Source organism: Lepus europaeus, chromosome 23 (assembly GCF_033115175.1).
Source record: "Lepus europaeus isolate LE1 chromosome 23, mLepTim1.pri, whole genome shotgun sequence".
Lineage (NCBI taxonomy): Eukaryota > Metazoa > Chordata > Mammalia > Lagomorpha > Leporidae > Lepus > Lepus europaeus.
Window position 1 is genome coordinate 21570464 of NC_084849.1, and position 19793 is coordinate 21590256.

At 42.6% G+C, this 19793-nt stretch overlaps 1 protein-coding gene across 3 annotated transcripts in view; it reads right to left on the reverse strand.

The window, feature by feature from the left end:
• The window catches only part of TTC28 (tetratricopeptide repeat domain 28), a 695665-nt gene that overhangs the window by 420027 nt on the left and 255845 nt on the right, over positions 1-19793 (reverse strand). Inside the window, exon 1 of one of the 3 annotated variants that reach the window (XM_062182796.1) lies at positions 3940-4686. The exons of the other annotated variants lie outside the window; for them this stretch is intronic. Coding sequence (XP_062038780.1) covers positions 3940-3966 — 27 coding nt within the window. The 5' untranslated portion in view covers positions 3967-4686. Of the gene's footprint in view, positions 1-3939; positions 4687-19793 lie in introns of those variants that run through there. 3 annotated transcript variants of the gene reach the window in all.

The following is a 19793-nucleotide window of genomic DNA, read 5'->3' on the forward strand; positions in this document are numbered from 1 at the left end:
ATAATCCTCACAAGTGAGCTTCCAAACAAGCTTTTGAATTGAGCCTCCATCACAGAAGTCACTTCAGAAGCCAGATTCACATTTTATTAATGTGACAGGTATAACAAGATAAATACCTCATATGATTCTCAAATGACATAATTAATGTAGCTTATGTGACATATTCTTATTAATGATCTTTTATTATGTGTGAACAGTAAAATAACATTGGATAAGCAATGAAAAATCCAATCAGCAGTGGCTTTCCAGGAAGGTTTTGACTGCACTCTTATTTATACAGTGTTATCTGATACTAATCCGTGCATTTTAAAAAGCAGAAATAGCTTCAGAATTGTAAACAAACATGTTCCTATGAGATGAACATTTTAATTACTATCACTGCTGCAAATACAACATGAAAATAAGTGTGATACAGGATAACCTCTTAACTAAAGATGAAAATAGGGGAAACCATATTTTGCTGGGCCAATAAGGTTACATGAATAAAAAGATCACAACATTGGATCAGGAGTCTGGTCCACAGGGCCTGGTAGTGTGTCTCAACCACACAAACATTCTGTGGAGAGTGTGGCTGCCTACTCCCTGATGCTAACTGCAAAGGTGACAAACTACTCTGGGTTTCTTTAATAATTCACTACAATCTAATACCTATGAATCACGTAAAATATAAGAAGGTCTAAAAATTAGGTTTTACAAAGTAATAGTATTATTTGATCTTATATCAAACAAATATTTATTAAGCAGCTATACAAGTATTATCTTTGGCACCAAAACAGAGGGGTGAAATATGATTCCTGAACTTATAGAGTATAATATAGAGGCTAGATAAATATAAAAAAAGAAAAATATATATGCATAAAGAGATTTAAGAGGGATTCTAATTGACAATCAGCCTAAAGGTGCATACACTGTAAATGTCCCCTAGAAATCAGAGGTGAGTGAAATTACTGAGTTTCTTTAAGACAAAAGGGATTCAGGAAAAGAGTATCTTGGTGCCTGCATTCAGAAGTGAACTATGGCTAGCTTTCTTAGATTGGGATCATTTCAGCTACATCTTTCCTGGATAAAGATCCCTGGTCAGCAAATTTCCCAAGTAGGATGAACATTTTGAAGTAGATAAGCTTAGCTCAGACCTTGCCATGTCATGTGACTCTGGGTAAGTCATTTCACTTCTCTAAATTTGAGTTTCCTTACCTGTAAAATACAAATTATAACACTTGCTATCTAGTAGGATAAACATTAAATGAATGCATGTAAGACCAAGTAGAGACGCCTAACACAGAGCAGAGGCTTTTAAAATGATAGTTGCTTCTAGTATGAAATTAAGTGTCAAATGGAAGGTCCACTGTGCTCTGTAAGACTGGGTCCTAAGCTCCCCACTGGTCCTGTTCTGATGGCTTCTTTCTAAAACGCCAGCAAGCCCTAACTGAATCCTCCAGTCTCACATGTTTACAAAGCTTGTGTTAGTCTTTAGTTTGACATGGCAAATAAGAGGAGGAAAGAGCTCTCCTTTTACCACGTCTCCCAGCTGCACACTCATTTAAGAAACCAAAAAATCTACAACCTATAGTATTTCTTTTATGGTGAGCCCAGACTTTAGAAAAATCAGAACCAGCGGAGTCTGAGAGGACACCATCTTTGCTCACTACCAGCCAGTTCTAGTCCTGAAGGCCGGCTGTGGACAAGTGCTGCTTGTGGTGGCATTCCTAGTTTGGTTAAAATCACATCAATGCAGTATCACTTTTCATCTGTAGTGTAAATGGTTTTATGAAACAGTTTGGTAAAACACATGGCATGTGACTGTACCACTACAAATGTGTTAGCACACTCAGCCAGAAACCATAGCAATTATCTGATCATGTGAATATCCTGGCAAGAGTAATGAAATAAACCTATAATATCTGTAAAGACTTCCTAGTGCCCCACTGGAGTTGAACATCGAGTCCCTTACACAGAAGCTTCCATTTCCAAGCAGAAACAGCAAGAATTGTTCTCAAGCTATAACCAAACAGTCATACAGTATCTGATGGCTCAGCTTATTTTTAATCCTCTATGAACTCTGCAGAATTATATCTGGATCCTTATAAGATGATGATGTGAGATTATGAACACAGTGAATAAACACAACCTTCTGCTATAGCAATTTAAGCATCACAGAGTGAGTAAATACTGCAGAGTGAATCCTAACATTTGAAACAGAATCTTCCAGAGTCCAGAAATCCACCTGACTGCCAAGAATAATACTTCCGTGGTTCAAGCAATACCAGTACCCAGAGGGGTTTCCACAGACATAACCACATGAGTTACTGCATATCGGGTAAAATAGAAAAAACAGACATTTATGAATGTACAGTTTGCAGACATTTTAAAACTACTCATAAATATGCAATTTACAAAGATAGTAGAAATAAGGGACTTTAGAAATATGCAGCATCTGTTTAAATTGCTTAATTATATGGTTTCTCCCATGGATTTTCCTCGTCCCAACTCGGTTTTTATTGGGGGTTGGGAGTGGGGGCAGGGAACACATGGCTCCCTTAAGCAAAGTAAATGAAATCAGTCTCATTGATAGCAGCTCTGAGATGAGAACTCATAAACAAGAGATGCCGACTTCAGGATGAGGTAGAGAGACAGTGTCAGGACAAAACCGCATCAATCAGGTATCAAGGAAAACCTGTCAATTCACCAGCCTATCCTGAGGCAGGGCTTGCTAGATTCTCCAGCAATACAACAAATGCACCCCATCGTCCCATGCATTTCACACATGATTTCTATTTTAGCTCTGATGTGAAGCACGGTATCACACATCATGCCACAAAGGAAGGGTCAGCTTAGCTAATTCAAGTAAAACACTAGGCAGCTGCTAACAGAGACAGGTCTGGGCTGGGGAGGGACACAGCACACTCAGTTCGCTGTTTTCCTTCAGAAGAATGTCAATAAAAACCACGGCCAAATGAAGTATTTGAAGGGAAAAATTTAAAAGTCCTGCGATGCAGTGAACCAGTGGGTTCACCTAACAGTTATCGGCAGTCAGACAAGTTAGCAAAAGGGAGCCCTAGCCAAACGTACAGCTGCCAACAACTTGAAGAAAGCTGTCTTTCTCTCTCAACGTCCTGGGGTAGGGACCACATTTAGAAATGTTATTTCTGGGACCAATAGCAATTTATTTTGATAGAACCACTGGATTTTTTTCCCGTGAGTTCTCAACAAAGGAGCCATATTAGGAAATAATCTCGCAAAAAGCCAAGTGCCCCCTCCCCCATCCCCACGATCGATGCACACACGCCGACACGCACAGACACACGCCCGTGCACAATGGCCGGCGCGCGCTCTCGCAAGGGCCCACGCGGCCGCCGAGAGCCCCGCGGGCGGAAGGCCCGGTCGGGCCCGGCCCCAGGCTCTCCGGCCCGAGGGCCCGAGGCCCCGCCGCCCAGGAACCAGCGGCTGGGCGGTTGTGCTAGGGCTGCTCGCCCCCCAGCGGGGCCCTGGGGAAGCGGCTGCCAGCGGCTCGGAGCCTATTAACCCCTTGGGGAAGTAGGTGTTAGGACACCCACCTGCGGGGGCCGCTGCAAAGGGTCTGGCTCGCAGCCCCAGGTGGTTCCCCCCGGGGACCGGGCGCCGCCGAGTCCTCGGACTCTGGCAGCCGCGGGAGGGCTCCCGCACAGCGCATCGAATCTCTGGCTCCAGAGGCTTCGGAGGCAAACGAGTGTTTCTGAGCTGTCACCCCCGAGGGTCCACGCATCCCAGGAAAGAAAAACTTAGAGGGCACCGGGCGCAGACCAGACTTGATAACTCGTCCCGACGGGACCGGCGCAAGTCCCCAAGGACCCAGGATGCCTGGACCGGCCGGCCCAGCGAACTACCGGAGGGCCGAGGGCCCCGCTGTCGCCCTTCCCTGGGTCGGGCTTCGGGGCCCCGTCCCCACTCCAGGACACTTACCTTCTTCCGGGGCTGCCATTTCATCATATTTGTACAGCCGATACGTGGAACATCAAGATGTTGGCTGGGGGCTGGGGGCAGATGCAGGGCAGCGGCGACTGCAAGTCATGCTGCCTCCCTCCCACCCCCTAATTCTTTCCCATATTCACTGCGAAGGGAAAAAGCCCAGGAGAGTCCAGTCTTTTCGCCTTCAGTTCAATGAAAAGTATCCCAAACAACGAACACACTTCCCACCGGGCTAGGAAGTCCCAGCAGCCACCGGCGCACTCCTGCCCGAGCGGGGCATTTTCCCGACCGGCGCCTGCAAAAGGAGCCTGCGGCGGGGGTCTCGGGCCGGCTGCAGAGACCCTCCCTCACGGAAGAGACTGAGAACGAGAGCTGCTGCAGACACCCAGTCGGGCTCCTGCCATCCAAACCCCTTTTGGCGAATTCTCCTCTTCTCAAAAAAAGATTAGACAAGCAATCAAACCCTCACGCGCAGCCTGGAGCAATTCCCAAAATTCTGGGTGTACTTCTCGTTTGTAAAATTTAGCAAAGAAAATTCCAAAGATCTGTCATCAGAGCTTCTTTACGCTGTTTTCTCTTCCTTCTTGGGTAACTTGGGGAAAGGTTCTGCCCTTCCCGAAATGCCCACCTTCCCTGAACACTGTAAATAGGAAAACTTGGTTTGTGTGTTTAGATTTTTTTTTTAATTCCCAAGAACCTTAGTGGGGAAAGGCTGGAAGGAAATCCTGCAAGAACCCAACTCCACAGCTCAGTCTGCACTAATGACTTCCTTCCCTTCAGTGCAAGCACAGCCTGCCCAGCTCCAGCCACACAAGCAAATGGTTTCTGGGTCTTAGTGCCACGACATCTGCTCTAGTGCAAAAAAGTAAAGCTCGCAGTTTTAGAAGCCCCAGCAGCTCCTAAGGAGTCAGAACCTCCAGGAAACCATTTCAAAGCATAGACTTGTGACTTATATTGAAAAGGAAAGGACTCTAGATCAATGGACTAACAAAACCTTAATTTCTGATTTGAAGGAAAAAAGAAGTAGAGGCATGTAACAGGATACAAAATGTAAGCAAGAGTTTTTCTCCCACATGAACTTGAATAGCTTCTATTTGCTTCTCTCAAAATTTAGTGCTCATTCTATCACTATAAAAATGTTGCTATGAGGATTGAATTTTATTTACCTTCTGTGAAATGATAATACCTTATTTAAGGAGATACATCTACAAATACAAAACGCTATGTAATTCTATTGCTTATTATCCAAAGTGCCCTTCAACACCTATCCCACCATGAGGCCCTTTTAATTGCTGGTAATGTAATATGTAAGCTTCTATAACACCGACTGATATACTCTGAGTCCAGTGTACCAACAATATTCAGCTTACTCTCAGAGTTCTGAATGCATTGCCAGGATTTAGTTACTGGGGAGATTATATGCAGAACAAGTCATTAACAACACCAAAACAATTACTTTTGAGATCTCTTCCAAGCCTGAGAGTGAAACTCCACAGTGAAAGGCTTATCTTAATTATAATAATGATGATAATAATTATAGCCGATGAATAGGTACTATTGAGCCATCACTCCATGCTAGAATCTATGCTTACATCCATCAACTCATAGCCCTGCAGAGAAGGTCTTACTGTTCCATTTTCCAGATGAGGATGCTGAAGTTCAGAGGGGTCACTTTCCCTGACCAAGACCACACATGTAAAAAATGGCGAGGCGGGGATTCAGAGCCACAATTACCTTAGTCCGTGACAAACAGCACAGCTACATGCCAGCCTTCCCATTCATCTCCACAGATCTGTTAAAGACGAATGCCTTAAGTACTTGCCAGCCCTTGTTCTAAGAACATAAAAACATAAGAGGCTGTCCCTGTGTTTGAGATTACATAACCACAAGCAGCAAAATCATTCCAATACTCTACATGTATTCTGACACATCCAAATCATTCCGGACAGCTCCCCTTAGATATCCTGTGAGCATAGAAAGCTCAATAAATCCAAAATCAAATTCATCAATATACCCCCCAAATCAGCTTCTCTCTCTTCCTTTTTTCTGTCCCTTACACCATCATTCCTCCAGGATCATCATTCCTTATGTCCAATCTACGATCAAGTCCTCTCACTTCTTTATCAGACATCATTTTCAAATTCCTACTGCTGACATCTGAAGCCAGGGCTTCATAAAATAAACATACATTAAGCACCAAGTAGATGCAATCATCACATAGGATTGAAATGCTTATGTCCCTAAACTAGAGGGGCTTACAAAGAAGGTAGGACAGAACAGAGGACCCATAAGAAGCCAGCCAGACACTCACTGCCTTAGTTAAAGCAGCACAGGAGCTATGTGGCCAACAGGTATTCTGCAAGTTAGAAGGAGGAACCATCATCAACAGGAATGAACATGGGTTTCACAATGAAACTTGAGATAAAAACTCAGAGGTGATACAATTGATTCTGCAGCCAACAGCCTAGGCATTCACCAGGGCCTGTAATGTCCTCCACCCTTTCTGAGCTCACTACTTACCCTTCCCTCTGTGTGTCCCTTGAACATGCCACGCGTTACTTGTGCATTGTGCCTGGACAGTTCTTCCTCCAGATTTCCTCCAGGCCCCTCCCTCACTTGTTTCATTCTCTGTTCAACTATCCTTTCAGGCCTCCGTTTAGAAAGGCTATCTCTCGGCCGGCGCCGCGGCTCACTAGGCTAATCCTCCGCCTTGCGGCGCCAGCACACCGGGTTCTAGTCCCGGTTCGGGCACCGATCCTGTCCCGGTTGCCCCTCTTCCAGGCCAGCTCTCTGCTGTGGCCAGGGAGTGCAGTGGAGGATGGCCCAAGTGCTTGGGCCCTGCACCCGCATGGGAGACCAGGAGAAGCACCTGGCTCCTGCCATCGGATCAGCGCGGTGCGCCGGCCGCAGCGCGCTACCGCGGCGGCCATTGGAGGGTGAACCAACGGCAAAAAGGAAGACCTTTCTCTCTGTCTCTCTCTCACTGTCCACTCTGCCTGTCAAAAAAAATAATAATAATAATAATAAAAAAAGAAAGGCTATCTCTCACTACCCCATCTAAAACTATTGATCTTCACCGTTACTTTCTATCCTCCCCGGAGCTGGTGTTGTGGCAAAGCTGGTAAAGCCACCGCCTGTAGTGCTGGCATCCCATATGGGCACTGGCTTGAGACTCGGCTGCTCCACTTCCAATCCAGCTCCCTGCTAATGGCCTGGGAAAAAGCAGTAGAAGATGGCCCAAGTATTTGGGACTCTGCACACATGTGTGTGTGCAGGAGACCTGCATGAAGCTTTTGGCTTCAGACTGGCCCAGTCCCAACTGTTGAAGCCATGAACCAATGGATGGAACTTTCTCTTTCTCTCTCTCTCGCCCTCACTCTCTTTCAAATAAATCAATCTGTTAAAAAAAAAAAAAAATCCTTGGGGCTGGTGCTGTGGCGTAGTATGTAAAGCTGCCGCCTGCAGGGCCAGCATCCCATATGGGCGCTGGTTCAAGTCCCGGCTGTTCCTATTCCGATCCAGCTCTCTGCTATGGCCTGGGAAAGCAGTAGAAAATGGCCCAAATCCTTGGGCCCCTGCACCCACATGGGAAACCTGGAAGAAGCTCCTGGCTTGGGATTGGCACAGCTCTGGATATTGCGGCCATCTGGGGAGTGAACCAGCGGATGGAAGACCTCTCAACCTCATTCTCTCTCTCTCTCTCTCTCTCTCTCCCTCTACCTCTCTGTAACTCTGCCTCCAAATAAATAAATAAATATTTTTTAAAAAGTCCTCCCTACCATTCTTTTTAGTCCTATGATATATGTGAAGGTACTTCAAAAAGTGCAGAAAATGGAATTATAAGTGGATTTTGGTGTGAAAAAATTTTAAATAATGCATAATATGTATATTCTTAAAGATTGATTGATTGATTGAATCGAAAGGCAGAGTGACAGAAACAGAGGAAGACAAAAAGAGAGAGACCTTCTTTGGTTCACTCTCCAAATGCCCCTAACGGTCAGGACTGGAAGCTAAGAGCCTGGGTCTCCCATGAGGTAGCAGGAGCCCAGATACTTGGAACATCTTGTGCTGCTTTCCCAGGCACATTAGCAGAGGAGCTGGATTTGAAACAGAGCAGTTGGGACTCTGATACAGGACACCAGTGTGGCAAATTGTAGCTCCACCCCCTGTGCCACAATGCTGGCCCCTTATGCACTGTTTTGTTTTGTTTTGTTTTTTTAATAAAATGACTATTCACTCCCAAAAACATAAATTCAAAAGGAGCAGGGACTTTGTTATAACAGCAACATCCCATGATGGCACAGAAAGCATTCAATACATATTTGTTGAAAAATAACAATGAAAGAGAAAAAGAATAGTATGAGCAAAGGAGGAAGCAGATGGAAGATATATTCAAAAGTAAGAATGTAAGAGGCAGGGATTTTGTCTCATTCAACTTTGTAACCTCCTGTGCTGGGAATAGAACCTTGAGAAGAGGTACTCAATATTTATGGGATAAAAGAATGAGTAGTGGGGAGTATGGGAGGAAGGGAAATGAATGGTGAATGAATTACATCACATTACATACAAAGTAAAAGATGCTTTGGCAAGGTATGTTGGAACCAAATGGCTGGGACCAGCGAATCTATCACAGAGAAATTTGGAACGTATCCTATAGAATTCAAAGCACTGATGGCATTAACAGTAGGAAAAGAACATGGTTGAAGCAGCATTTAAAAACAATCTAATAAATAAAATATTAACTATGATTATATAGGGATGCTCTTAATTTTTTTAAAACTACATGCATGACTTAAATGCTTATGATGACTCATTTGACAGACAACAATATTGAAGTTCAGAAGAGTTAAATTAATTAAGTGATCTGTCCAGATCCACAAAGCAAGTCAATGGCACTGCAGGGAGGGGCCTCAGGGTTTCTCCTGCTTTTATACCACTGCCTGAGTGATGAGGGTAGGAACCTAAAATTGCTTTACAAGTCTGGAGAGAAGTTTCTACCCTGCCTCTGACTTGCTATATAAAAGAAAATTTTCTGAAGGGCAAGGCAGGTAACATGAATAAGTGAAAGAGGTCTCAAACAAAAGGGAATTGTGAGGATTGCAAACCTGCTGATATATGAATCCTGGAAAAGGGGCAGTGTCTACACAATTCTAGCCAATCAATGCTGTGTGAGGATATCAGTCCAACAGTGTCAGAGCCTCTGAGTTTTCAATGAAAACAAGATTTTAAAGCATCCCAACAGGCCAAACAAAACGTGCCTGTCGGGCTAACTTCTATCTGCAAGTCTTAATTAAACTACTCAAGGCTTCACTTTCTTGTATGTAAATTAAGGAACATGGTAGTCCTAATCTGTGGAGTGGTTTTCGGGCTTCTGTGAGTCCACGTGCACAGCATACGCATGGTCTGTGGCCTGAAGAATAATCTCCCTTGCTCAGATGTTGTTGGACTTAATAAAATACAGTTATTCAACATGGGAGGGAGGGGGAGTGGTCAGAGTACAGAGGCCTATACCAGGAAAGGAGACAAAGAAGATGATTGATGTTTCTGTAGAAAGAACCAATGGGAAACGTCACACTGGGTTCAGTTTTTAGGAATATTCCCGTTGGATCACATATTTGTAACGTGTGTGGTGGTTCTTCTTCCCCTGGTGTCCGGTGTTCCAGCTTTCATTCCATATATATCACTTGGGAAAGGGCCATTCCCTAGAAGCCTTTAAACACCAACACTGTCTTAAATCACCTTATTTTTTTCTCTCTGCCTTTCATTAATTATTTTGTATAGTACAAGTTGAATCAGTATTTATACCTGAAAGATTCATAGAATTACTATTTTACCAATACATTTTCATTATTGGGCATTATTTAGAGCTACCAAGCTAGCTCAGATAAAAATGTTGTAATTTAACATTATTGTTTCAAAGATCTAACACCAAGCAGGAAGAACACATTTTCCCAGATCTGTAGCTACTAAAAGGCATTTTTATAACTCCCTCATTTTTTAACATAGCACTTTGCAAATCACTTTCCTAAAAGCAGATACTGTAAAACAGTATATTAAAATAGTATTTTCCTCAATAACTACTTATCTATTCAAATCTGAACAAAAGCAAGAAAGAGGGAATGAATGGTGAAAACACACCTTTTCTTATTGTTGTGAATTTCTTCAAGATTTCCTAAGGAGTGATATGTCTGACATTGATCACAGGGTAAATGCCTGAAAAAGCTAGCCTCATACTTATTTACATTTATTATACTTTAGAAGTAGAATATTAAACCCAATGTGAAACAGGATCTGGAAAATACATTAATTTTCCTAAAGATTTCTAAATTATTTTCAAGTATCTAAAGAGGTGTTGGGAAAATAAAGGGACAAAGGCAGAAGTTGTATTTGACACCAAGAAATGTTGCCTCATTTGTGATATTTCACACAATTGGGTGCTTTAAGAACATAATGACCTTGCTTTGCTAGCAAAGAAACTAAAATCACTTATTATAGTAAGAATTCTTCCCTACAGTCCAGCTGATGCAGCACTGAGCTCCTATCTTCTGGCCAGAAACTACTTCAGAAGGCTCCACAACATCTAAAGGGGAGCTCCTGGAACCCCAGCCACTCAACTCCTTCCACTAAAAGGCTGAAGTCTCCCCCTCTATATTCAACAATCACTCAAGGAGTGCTTGTACCTACAAAGGACTTGTGTTGTGTGAGACAACACAAAAATAAATCTGATGACTGTGCCCTTGAGGAGGTAACAGGCTGGTAGAGCTCAAAGGACAAGACAGGTACACAACTGATAAAAATAACAGTAACAGCTAACACTTACTGCTCTTGTTGTTTATCTGACTCTTAAGAGTTCAAACTCAGCACAAGACAAGTACTGGAAGAATGGAATAAGTAATGGCATGTTCTCTCATTAAGACTAAGGAAACCCTAAAGAGTAATTATTCTGACTGTGATAACCACAAAAGGTTTCCCAGGAGTGATGGCACAATATTCTTTCAGCAAGCAATTGGAGTTTGGGGGAGATGTTTCCACTGAAGCAACAGAGCACGAGCCACAATATGTGGGCCACATCAGCAAATCATCTAACAGATCTGAAACCTAGAATGCAAGGCAAGGCATAGTAGAAAGTCATGACTGCCATTCTCTTAACAATAAGTGATAACAGGTATAATAATTTATTGAGCATGCACAAAACCCTTAAGTATTTTAAACATTTTTTATTTCATTGAAATAATGCTTTTCTACCAACATCTTCATAAGGAGTAATTATTTTCATGGCCATTTTATGGAAGAGGAAACTACTGCTAAAGGGGTAGGAAATTCCCAATGTATCCTGGCTAGAAAGTGGTGGAAAGCAAAGACAAGTCAGTCAGACTCTGAAACCTTGCCCTTAACTTCCCCCCCCCCTTTTTTTTTTGGCAGGCAGAGTGGATAGTGAGAGAGAGAGAGACAGAGAGAAAGGTCTTCCTTTTTGCCGTTGGTTCACCCTCCAATGGCCGCTGCGGCCGGCGCATCTAGCTGATCCGAAGCCAGGAGCCAGGTGCTTCTCCTGGTCTCCTATGCGGGTGCAGGGCCCAAGGACTTGGGCCATCCTCCACTGCCCCCCGCCCCGGGCCATAGCAGAGAGCTGGCCTGGAAGAGGAGCAACTGGGACAGAATCCGGCGCCCCAACTGGGACTAGATCCCGGTGTGCTGGCGCCGCCCCTTAACTCCTGACAGAATATAATGATGAGCCAGTGTAGGGCTTTAACCAGTACTGGCAAATCTACTTGAGTTTTATGCTGATAATTCTACAAATACCATGAAGAATAGAAAGAATAGAAGAACAATAAACACAGGAAGGTCAAGTTAAGTTTCTGTTGCAATAGATCAGTAAGGGCTGAGGAGGCCTTGAATCAAGCACCAAGAACAGCAAAAGGACTTTCTCAAGACACATTTCACAAGTGCAATGGGTTCTGGATCCTGTTTCATAAAAAAAGACAGAGAAGGAAGGGTCATAGGCTATTCCAAAATTTTTCACCATCTTTAAGAAAAAGAGACACTCCCTAAATGAGCCGGTAGTTAATGAATTCAGTTTGAAATTTGTAGAATGAGGATACTGGTAAATGAGACATAGGGATGTGGAGTAAGGAGGTGGAGATATGGTACAGACTTAAGATTAGATATAGAAATCTACAAATATATATTGAGAGGATTGAGAGGCACAGAGAGTGTGTGTTCAAGAGATGGGAGGGTAGTTCATTTTTTTTTTCTTTATCTTTTTTTTTTTTTTGGACAGGCAGAGTGGACAGTGAGAGAGAGACAGAGAGAAAGGTCTTCCTTTTGCCGTTGGTTCACCCTCCAATGGCCGCCGCGGTAGGCGCGCTGCGGCCAGCGCACCACGCTGATCCGATGGCAGGAGCCAGGTGCTTCTCCTGGTCTCCCATGCGGTGCAGGGCCCAAGCACTTGGGCCATCCTCCACGCCACAGCAGAGAGCTGGCCTGGAAGAGGAGCAACCGGGACAGGATCGGTGCCCCGACCGGGACTAGAACCCGGTGTGCCGGCGCCGCAAGGCGGAGGATTAGCCTAATGAGCCGCGGCGCCAGCTGGTAGTTCACTTTAAGCTAAAGTTTTATATATAATCTACCAGGAATGGAATTTGGAGCAAAAAGATGGAGGGAGGGAGACAAAAAGGAAGGCAGGGATAAAGGAAGGAGGGAGGGAGGGAGGGAAGGAAGAAAGGAAGCTGAGAAAAAGAGTAAAATTGGATCTTGTGCAGTGTTACAAAAGGTACTTCAAAAAGTTCATGGAAAATGGAATTAAAAATTATGGTGCAAAAAAAAGTTTGAAAACCATGCATAACATGCACTATGAAAACACTATGTATTTTTTTTAAGATGTATTTATTTGAATGGCATAGTCACAGAGAGAGAGGGCAAGACAGACAGAGAGATCTTCCATCCTCTGAATCACTCCCCAGATGGCTTTAACAGCGGGGGCTGGGCCAGGCAGAAGCCAGGAGCCAGGAGCTCCACCTGGGTCTCCTACATGGGTGGCAGGGGCCAGGGTACTTGGCCATCTTCTGCTGCTTTCCCAGGTAAATTAGCAGGGAGCTGGATCGGAAGTGGAGCAGCAGGAACTTGAACTGATGCTTACAGGTGATGCCAGTGTCACAGGCGGCAGCTTAATCTGCTTCGCCACAACGACAGCCCTGAAAAGACTATGTATCGATTTCAATTTTTCACACCAAACTAAACTTGTCTTTTTGCTTCATCTCTTCATGAACTTCTGAAGTACCCTTTTATATTTCTAGAGCAAGTCTACTTCACTGCATGCAGTAAATGACGGATGGTATGGGAGACTTGCCCGGGTTCCTGAGGCAGCAATATTTTTTTTTTTTTTTTTTTGCCAATATTGTCTGGTTCAAATCCTAGCTCCACCATTTACTAGCTGTGTGACTTTGTGTTGTTTCATTTTTCTATATTTCATTTACTAACTTTGCAAATGGAGATACTAACACTTACCTAAATGATTGTTAGAAATATTTAGTTATATATAAATATACATACATGTGCACATATGTAATACATCTTATACACAAAATAATCCTATATGTTTGGTATTGCTATTATTATTGCTGTTTTACTGTGCTAACCCTGATTATTTTCTCCCTCATCATACCATGGATTTTGATTCATTATATATTTTTTTAAATTTTTGGAATAATGTGCTTTCTTTTTATTTATTTATTTTTGACAAGCAGAGTGGACAGTGAGAGAGACAGAGAGAAAGGTCTTCCTTTTTGCCGTTGGTTCACCCTCCAATGGCCGCCGCGGCCGGCGCAACGCGCTGATCCGAAGGCAGGAGCCAGGTGCTTATCCTGGTCTCCCATGGGGTGCAGGGCCCAAGTACTTGGGCTTTCCTCCACTGCACTCCCTGGCCACAGCAGAGAGCTGGCCTGGAAGAGGGGCAACCGGGACAGAATCCGGTGCCCCGACCGGAACTAGAACCCGGTGTGCCGGGGCCGCTAGGCGGAGAATTAGCCTATTAAGCTGCGGCGCCGGCCGATTCATTATATTTTTAAAAAGTCATGAAGTACCTGAACCAGTGCTCATGTGTGTCAGGGATTTAATCATTCTTCTAATCGAACTTCTGCTTCCGTCCAGAGTAGGACCAGGCTTACTCTCTCGACATAACTAGAAAGCATGGTAAAATAAAGGAAGAATCCTACTTTCAGGATGTTTCAGAAGACAGATAGCACAGTACTATGTACCTTGGAAGAAGCAAAACAAATGAGACAGGCCCTCCCATCTCCCTGGCTTGCTGCCTGGAGGCACGTTCAAGACCACAGCTAGTGAAGCGTCCCAAGCAGAGCACAATGGCCTTGCTAAAGAAACAAAGATCAGAGTCAGGAGCACAAACAAGCAGGGGCAGGAGCTCCAGAAATCAGCACATGGGTCTCCTGAATTGTGACTGAACACCAAGTTGCCCAACATAGGGTGAAACTTCACAAGGCCAGCAAAAGAAAGCTGTAAGCTCAACAAAACCGCAGGAGTTCAGCAGGACTGCAAGACGTTCAGGTTCCAACCAGTCGCAGTTGGAGGGACGCTGGCCACCCAAAGAGGAGAGACTGCAGAGGTCATGTTTTTGCAATTGGTCATATTCTTGCAAAACTAGCCCAGCATAAAGGGTACTGTGAATTCACCCTAATAAAGCTTAAAAACAAACCATGAAAGGAGAAAACTTTAAGTAATTTAACTACCTACCAGAACAAAGTTCAACAGTCTGAAAGAAGACAACAAATGTAGTGTTCATTGTAAATGTCCAGCATTTAATCATTTTCCAGTGATGTTCAGAAAAGGACGTAGGTGCTAGCCTGGGAACGCTTTATCTCTTTGGTAACCAGTAAATCTTCTATCACAAGAGTGTTGCACTGTGTTACAAATGTTCTTATGTAAATCAGATAAATGGACTGCAATATCTTGGACTATAATCTTGGTACTTTTTCTACCAGGTAGTCAAAGCTATAGAGCACATGCAATTTTGCTGTCACATAATTTACCAACCAGGAAAAATTGTTCAGCATATGCCATCTTCAATTAAAATTTACCTAGAGTAGATTCAGTAGTCAGATATTTAGGCCAGAATGTGCAGCTTTCAATTTATTAACCTTCCCAAAGAAACTTTGAATACACAGTGGTAGTGATGCAGTATGTATATATGTGTGCATTTTTTTCAAGTTTATATGTATGTATAATGGTTATAATGTATGCATGCATTTTTTCAAGGTATAGTGAGTGACAGACAGAGAGACACAAACAGCAAATCTTTCATCCTCTGGTTTACTCCCAAATGCCCACAATAGCAGAGCCTGGGCTAGGCCAAAGCCAGGAGCCAGGAACATCTGGGTCTCCCATATGGATGGCAGGGACCCAAGTACTTGAGTCATCACCTGTTGCCTCCAAGGTACATTAGTAAGAAGTTGGATCAGAAGCAGAGTAGGCAGGACTTGCACTGGCACTGCAATATGGGATGTGGGCATCTCAAGCAGTGGCTTAACCTGTTGCAGCACAATACTCACCTCAACACTTTTGTGTGAATGTGGTTTAACTCCCTGGCATCTGAACTCCACATGTTCTTTTTGGAGTACTTCTCTATTATCTAAATCTTAGTGGAATATGAGCAGTCTTTCATAACATCAACTGAAAGTTCAGATAATTATTTCCCTACCACTACCACCTATAGCTAGGATAACACCACATGCTACGGCTCAGTTCCTGACAGAAAATTGAATTTGAGACAAGTTACAAAGAATACAGAGAGAACTTCCTGTGGCAGTAGCCTCAGTGGCCACCAGTTCCAGTGGATTTCCTGGTGCCATCCAACATCCAGCTCCAGCGGTGGCAGACCCAATAGTAGTATCCAGGGCACAATAGTCGCTGAAGCACCATCATGGAAGAGACTGGGGAACTGGTATCCCCTGGTTTCTGCTTCTTTTCTTTTCTTTTCTTTTTTATTTGACAGCAAGAGTTAGCGAGAGAGAGACAGAGAGAAAGGTCTTCCTTCTGTTGGTTCACCCCCCAAAATGGCCACTATGACCGGATCTATGCCAATCCAAAGCCAGGAACCAAGTGCTTCTTCCTGGTTTCCCATGCGGGTGCAGGTGCCCAAGCACCTGGGCCATCCTCCACTGACTTCCTGGGCCATAGCAGAGAGCTGGACTGGAAGAGGAGCAACCAGGACTAGAACCCGGTGCCCATATGGGATGCCAGCACTGCAGGCGGAGGATTAACCAAGTGAGCCATGGTGCCAACCCCTCTGCTCATTTTCTAAATCTGAATCACTGACCTTCTTGATGATTCTCTGAGCTACTAAAGCAGTCATAGTGGCTTTCCATTGCAACTAAGGACCCTGGCTGACTCACACAGACATTTGATTTTGCTTCTATTAAGATATAAATTTCCCTTGCAGGAACATATACACCATTATGTGTGTCGCAGAGCTCCACGGCAAGGCTTTTTGCCCTCTTTTCTGTCTCTAGTTAATTCCTCAGATCTCAACCAGTCTCAAGCCCCTAAATATCATTTAACTAATGACTCCTATATTTGTGCCTCAGATATCTACTTCCCCACTAACCTTTCAACTTATATAAGTAACCACATACTTAATATCATCAAAAATAACAAATGCTGGTGAGGATATGGAGAAAAAGGTACCCTGCACACTACTGGTGGGAATGTAAACTGGTACAACCATTATAGAAGACAGTATGGAGACTCCTCAGAAAACTAAAAATTTATTTTCCATATGACCCAGCTATTCCACTCCTGGGAATATACTCAAAAGAAATGAAATCAACATATGAAAGAGTTACCTGTATTCACATGTTTATAGCAGCTCAATTCACAATAGCTGAGATATGTAATCAACCTAGATGTCCATCAATGGGTTACTGGATAAAGAAAATGTGGTATACACACATGATAGACTGCTACTTAGTCATAAAAAAGAATGAAATCTGACTTTTGAAATAAAATGGATGTAACTGGAGATCATTATGCTTAGTGAAAAAAGCCATACCAAAAAAAAAAAAAAAAGAAAAAAACAAATATCACATTTTCTCTGATTTGTGGTAGTTACGATATACAGTGAAAAATCACTATAAATAAGTGAAACTTTTTTATTTAATTATTGTTTATAGCTTTTGCCTATAGTCCTGCGAACAATGGTCTTTTTATTTTTTAGTCTTTATTTAGTGGAGCATGAAGCTTTAGATTATTAAGTAAATTTAAAATATGTATCTCACAAAATAAGAAGGGAAGAAAGAAAGGGTAGGGAGGGAAGTATCATTATAGTCTTATAAGTATATCTACATTAAATCTTTAATTTCTGAATTAGTAAAAATGTAATTAAAACTAAAATCTAAAAATTTTTTAAATTAAATTTAAAAAATTTTAAATATATTTATTTTTTAAAAAAAGATTTATTTTATTTATTTGAAAGGCAGAGTTACAGAGAGAAAGGGGGAGATGGATAGAGAGAGAGAGAGAGAGAGAGAGGGAGAGAAGGAAATGGAGAGGGAGAGAGAGAGAGAGAGGGAGGGAGAGAGAGAGATCTTCTATCCGCTGGTTCATTCCCCAATTGGCCACAATATCCAGGGCTGGGCCAGACCAAAGCCAGGAGCCAGGAGGTTCTTCTGGGTCTCCCACATGGGTGCAGGGGCCCAAGGACTTGGGCCATCTGCCTCTGCTTTCCTAGGCACATTAGCAGGGAGCAGGATCAGTAATGGAGCAGCTGGGACTTGAACCAGCACCCATATGTGATGCCAGCATTTACCCACTATGCCACAGTGCCAGCCCCTAAAAAAAGTGTATCCTTATGATGACATGTAACATACATCCTAGACTAACATAGACAAAGAATATAGTCCTTCTTCAGTTTAATTTTATCTCAATTAACAGTTATCCCTACTGATCTAGTAGCTCAACCCAAAAACTTTAGTCACCTTTGATTCCTCTCCTCTACTTGCCCTCACTATCCAACCTATTAGTAAGTCCTCTGCTCTTTCCCTACAAAATCTAATCCACATCCTAACACTTTTTTTTTTTTTAAGGGATTGTAGTTGTTTTGTGTTTTTTTTTAGGATTTTTTTTTTTATTTGAAAAGCAGAGTCACAGAGAGGTAGAGGCAGAGAGAGAGAAAGAGATCTTCCAACCACTGGTTTACTCTCCAAGTGGCCTCAACAGCCAGAGCTGAGCTGATCCAAAGCCAGAAATGAGGAGCTTCTTCCATGTCTCCCAGGTGGGTGCAGGCACCCAAGGATTTGGACCATCTTCTGCTGCTTTCCAGGCCATAGCAGAGAGCTGGATTGGAAGTGGAACAGCTGGGATTTGAACTGATACCCATATGGGATGTCAGCACTGCAGGCAGCAGTTTTACTGCTAGGCCAGAGCACCGGCCACAACACATCCTACCACTTCTATCATTTCTACCCTTTCCTCTTTAGTCACAGATGCCATCAATACGATCTGGACTGCTACCATAGTTTTGACTCTGCTGTATGTGAATTGGTCTCCCAGTGTAGACACTGATCTTTCTATAATGTAAAGCAGACCACACATTTCCACTGTTTAAGTTCAACTTGAGGCTTCCCTTTGCACTTAGAAGAAAACCAAAATCTTTTATCACGGCCTATGAGGTTCTGTGTGTTGTAGCCTCTCCTTTCATCCTCCTTTCTTACCATGCACCCCCTTAACTCTTCTGTAGCCTTAGGTGTCCGTTTATGGTTCTTTCATGACTGTGGCAATTGCAGGTATGTCTGCTTGGAATATGTGTTTCCTTCTCTACATTCAAGTTTACCTTAAAACAGCAAGTCCTCACAGAGGTCACCCCTGATCAAAATTAATTCCCCTCCCCAATCAATATACCATATCCCATTACTTTGTTTTCTTCAAGCCACTCATTATAACTTGAATTTACATTGTTTACTGATTTAACCTCTATGTCCCCCCACAGATTATAAGCTCTATGGAAAGATAAATGGGCTTTTTACCACCATACGTCTGGTCCCTAGAACAGTTCTCAGCATATTAGGTATTCATTAAATATTTGTTGAATAAAAGAATATAATGTTGATTATACTCATATAATAAGTTTAAATAGAATTTCCTTTTGCAATAAAATTTTCAACATGGCATTTATTTGCCTATCAAAGGATACTTGTAAACAAATAGCTTCATTCCTGAAAGATCCAAGTGATAAAAATACAGATCATTCCCCTTAAATCAGGTACTACACTTAGGCTTACATCAGAAGATGTTGAAGTGAAAGAAGTATAAGCTTTTGAAAATAAGAAAAGTATTCTAAAATATAACATGTCTAATAATTTTTCTGTTGCAAGAACTTCCGTACTATCACTTTTTAGCTTCATTTGAGTTGGGGAGAATCTTGGATTACCCAAAGATGGGCAGATAAAATGATCTTTAGATAGTTTAATAAATAAATTAAAAGCACTTTGAAGTTCTTAGATGAAGTACAAATCACTTGTCAAAAGTACAATCTTATTTGTCAAAACATGAAAATGAAAAAAGAGAAGACACAGAAATAACAGGCTCAGAGCTGCCAAAATGACAGGCTGTCTTAAGTGAGACAGTCAAAACATTCATATGCTAATGTTTCAAGTGCTCTCTATCTGGCCACCCATATTAAAACATAAGAGGGCTTTTTCTTCTATTTCAAAAGCATATGAATGGGTCAGACAGTGGACACCCTGGATTACCAAATTAAGCAATAGTAATTATGATCATAAAGAATTTTCCATTAGGTTCTGAGCATACATATTAAGGCATCTACTAACTAACTAGCATAG